The 3,253-nt window shown below is 41.2% G+C and overlaps 1 protein-coding gene across 7 annotated transcripts in view; it reads right to left on the bottom strand.

Annotated features, from left to right (window-relative positions):
- The window catches only part of Rcbtb2 (RCC1 and BTB domain containing protein 2), a 36,221-nt gene that overhangs the window by 7,263 nt on the left and 25,705 nt on the right, over positions 1-3,253 (bottom strand). For all 7 annotated transcript variants that reach the window (XM_055609692.1, XM_055609688.1, XM_055609691.1 and 4 more), the window contains one exon: positions 989-1,128. In XM_055609692.1, coding sequence (XP_055465667.1) covers positions 989-1,128 — 140 coding nt within the window. The remainder of the gene's footprint in view (positions 1-988; positions 1,129-3,253) is intronic.

The following is a 3,253-nucleotide window of genomic DNA, read 5'->3' as shown; positions in this document are numbered from 1 at the left end:
CACACACACACACACACACACACACACACACACACACACACACACACTTTTTAAACTTATTTACTTGGAGGGTGTGCCATGGTGCATATGTGGAGGTCAGAGGACAACCTGTGGTAATCAGTTCAATTTTGTTTGTCAGACCTGGTGGCAGTCATCTTTACCTGCTGGGATACTGATCCCTTTACACTTTTTAACATTTTAAAAATAAATAGCTTTCTCCGAGGGGCTTTGTCATGTCTGTTAATTGATATGCCTGTAAGGATTTGTTATATGGGCAACTACTATATAATAAAAATGGTCATTGTTTTTTTTCCTTTTCTTTAAAGTAATAAAACTTTTTATTGGATAGTAGTGAATCTTCATTAGAGGGCTTATTAATTAGGATAAATATCAGACTAGCAGTGAGAAATGAGTTTCCCTGAGGATCCATATGGCTGGGCTAAATCATACTGAGTCCTCAACATGTGTGCCCACTCACATGCAAACACATACAAACACACACGTCCATTCTGCCTTTCTACCCAGACCATGGGATGTGTAACTGAGCCAGCTAGAAATGCCGACTTTCACAACCAATGTGTAGCAGACACGGCCTTGATCTACCTACCCTGGTGCAATGATGAAGAGACCATCTAGGGTTCTGCCTTTACAGACAGGATTTGCCATCTGCCCCTTCCTCCATGCTTGCCTGTGATGTTCCAGTGGTGGCTGATATTCTATTGACCTCCCAATGATCTACTCACTCAACCTTCATGTGCAATAGCAACAAGGGAAGTTTGGGTTCAGGGCCTGAGGGTGTGGCTCAGTGGTAGAGTATGAGGAAAGCCAAATGTTCCATCTGAGCACCAAAAAGAGAAAAGCTTGGGTTCAACGTCAATCGAAGAGCTCCTGCAAGTGGTCATAGTATCTTTCTTATGGGCTGGAAAGAAGCCTCCTTCCCAATTACTCGACATTTTGCCAATTTCTTAGTAAAGTCTATGGCAATTACCTACTGCCTCCTCAGGAGATAGATTGATGTTATCTGTGTATAGGTATTCCAGGAAAGCTCGGAACACAGGATATGAAAATTCACTCATTTCTACAATATCATCTTCACTGTCTTCTAATGAAGAACGAAAATGCTCACACCTGAAAGAAGAAGAAAGATCATATCCCAGGTTCTGGGCTGGAGTCACAGGGCTGCCTGAGAACTTTCTCTTAAAGTTGTATATCTTGTTTGCTAGCTAGATATTGGGTATCCCCTGCGGGCTCATCTGTCAAAGTTTGGTCCCAGGGTGGCAATAATAGGAGGTGGTAAAACATTTAAGGGCTTAGAGAAGTGAACCCCGTGTGAGACCTTCTATCACTGGGGAAATGCATTTAAAGGGACTTGGAACCCAAGCTCCTTTTTAACCCCTGGCAGTGCTGTTCAGTAGGCACTTCCCAGCATAATCTGCTGCCTTTCAAGAGAACACAAACAAAACCTCCAAATCAACCCTGAGCCAGAGTAAGTTCTCAGGCTAGAGTGTTGGTATAATGTTCTTTTGGAATGTATACAATTTACCCTTGTTCATTCAAATGCTGATTTTTCTCCCCCACTTCCTGGCTTCAATCAGGACATTGCATTGTGATGCTTATTTTAAGCTTTACCTGTCTCAAGTGTGTAAACATGCCACCATTTGTTCTCTATATTGTCAATTAAACAACCAGTCCCAATGCTGAGAGAGGATAGGGTAGGACATCCTGGTCCGGAGTAGGGGGAAGAGGAAAGAAGCAGGAGAGAAAGAAGGAAGCAGGAGAGGAGAGAAAGAGAATTGGGAGGAGAGGTCTTGGAACGTGGAGAAATGAATGGGACCTAAGATATGACTAAAAGCAAGTATAATGGGTGAAATCTGAATGGTAGGAAACTATGTGGGCTTGGAGATTTAGAATGCAGTAACTATTGCCCAGCATTGTGCTCTAGGTTAATTAATTAAATCCTAGTCTCTGTGTGGTGATTTGGTTATACAGCTATTTAGGAATAACCGCTGCTTAAATAAAAGATATATTAATAGTAAATATTTAATATACCACAACACTGGAATTACAGCTCTGCCACACCAAGCACTAAGTAAGCTTTTTATCAGTTATCTCAGACATTTTGGTACAGCAACAGAACACTGCCAAATACACCATCTTTGCCTTGGTTCCTTGCTTTATTTGCTGGCCTGAAGTTTTTATTGACTTAATCAGCAAGACTGCAAAAGCAGCCTGCTACTGCTATGGGCAGCCTAAGCAACTGTCTTTGCAACTAAACTGAGGGAGACATGGAAGGACCTCTGGCATCCTTCTCACACTACCTTTACTGATCAGCATTGTTTCTGTAATTGGATCATTTCGTTCCTTTACTCCATTCTGTCTGAATTATGTCCCCTAAAAGTTCTGGTGTGATCTAACCCCCAGTAACTGACAATGTGTCCTTCTTTGGAGACAGGCTGTTCATAGAAGTCCTCAAATTAAGCCAAATCACTGTGGTTGACCCCAAGGCAATCAGACAAGAGGGGAGATTTGGACACATGCAGATTTAAAATGACAAAGATTGCCACAAACCACCAGAAGCTCAAATTGAGACCTAGTTCTTTCTCAGGCTCAGAGAAAAGGCCATACTACTACTACTGTAATAAAGTAATTTGGCATGGTTTAGGCCACGTGTGTACAGTGCTCTGTCATAGTAAACTAAGCTCCCACTTCCTTTATGAAAGTAAGTGCTCCATGCCAAGAATGAACCAGGTAGCACTGTGACCTTAGAGTGGAAACCTGAGACTGAAATACTGTATTGGGTTTGTGAGTCACTGAAAGAGGATTTCAGTATCTTTTTTCTTTTTTTTTTTTATTTCAGTATCTTTTACATAGTGATAACAAAATCCCAAATCATTACAGTAGGAAGAAAAAGCTAGGCAGAAAAGAATGCCATATAATTTCATATACATGAGCTTCTAGAAAATGCTTAGTATGTATTACACCAGAAAAAATAAAATCAGTGACTGCTCAGTATGGGATCTTTGAGATATGACAGATTTTTCTGTATCTGAAGGCATGGTGATGTCTTCACAGACTGTGCCCAGGAGACAAAGGCGACATGGATATCAGAAATTAAACATAATAAATGTGATTTAAAATAGCTTTGTGCTGGCATCACCCAGATCTCCTTGGTCTGGAAAAGCCTTATTCAACCCCAACTATTTTTTCTTCCTTCCTTCCTTCCTTCCTTCCTTCCTTCCTTCCTTCCTTCCTT

The sequence above is a fragment of the Psammomys obesus genome, unplaced genomic scaffold (assembly GCF_907164565.1).
Source record: "Psammomys obesus unplaced genomic scaffold, mPsaObe1.curated_primary_1811, whole genome shotgun sequence".
Lineage (NCBI taxonomy): Eukaryota > Metazoa > Chordata > Mammalia > Rodentia > Muridae > Psammomys > Psammomys obesus.
Note: the sequence above shows the minus strand (reverse complement) of the source record. Positions and strands in the feature narration are given on the sequence as shown.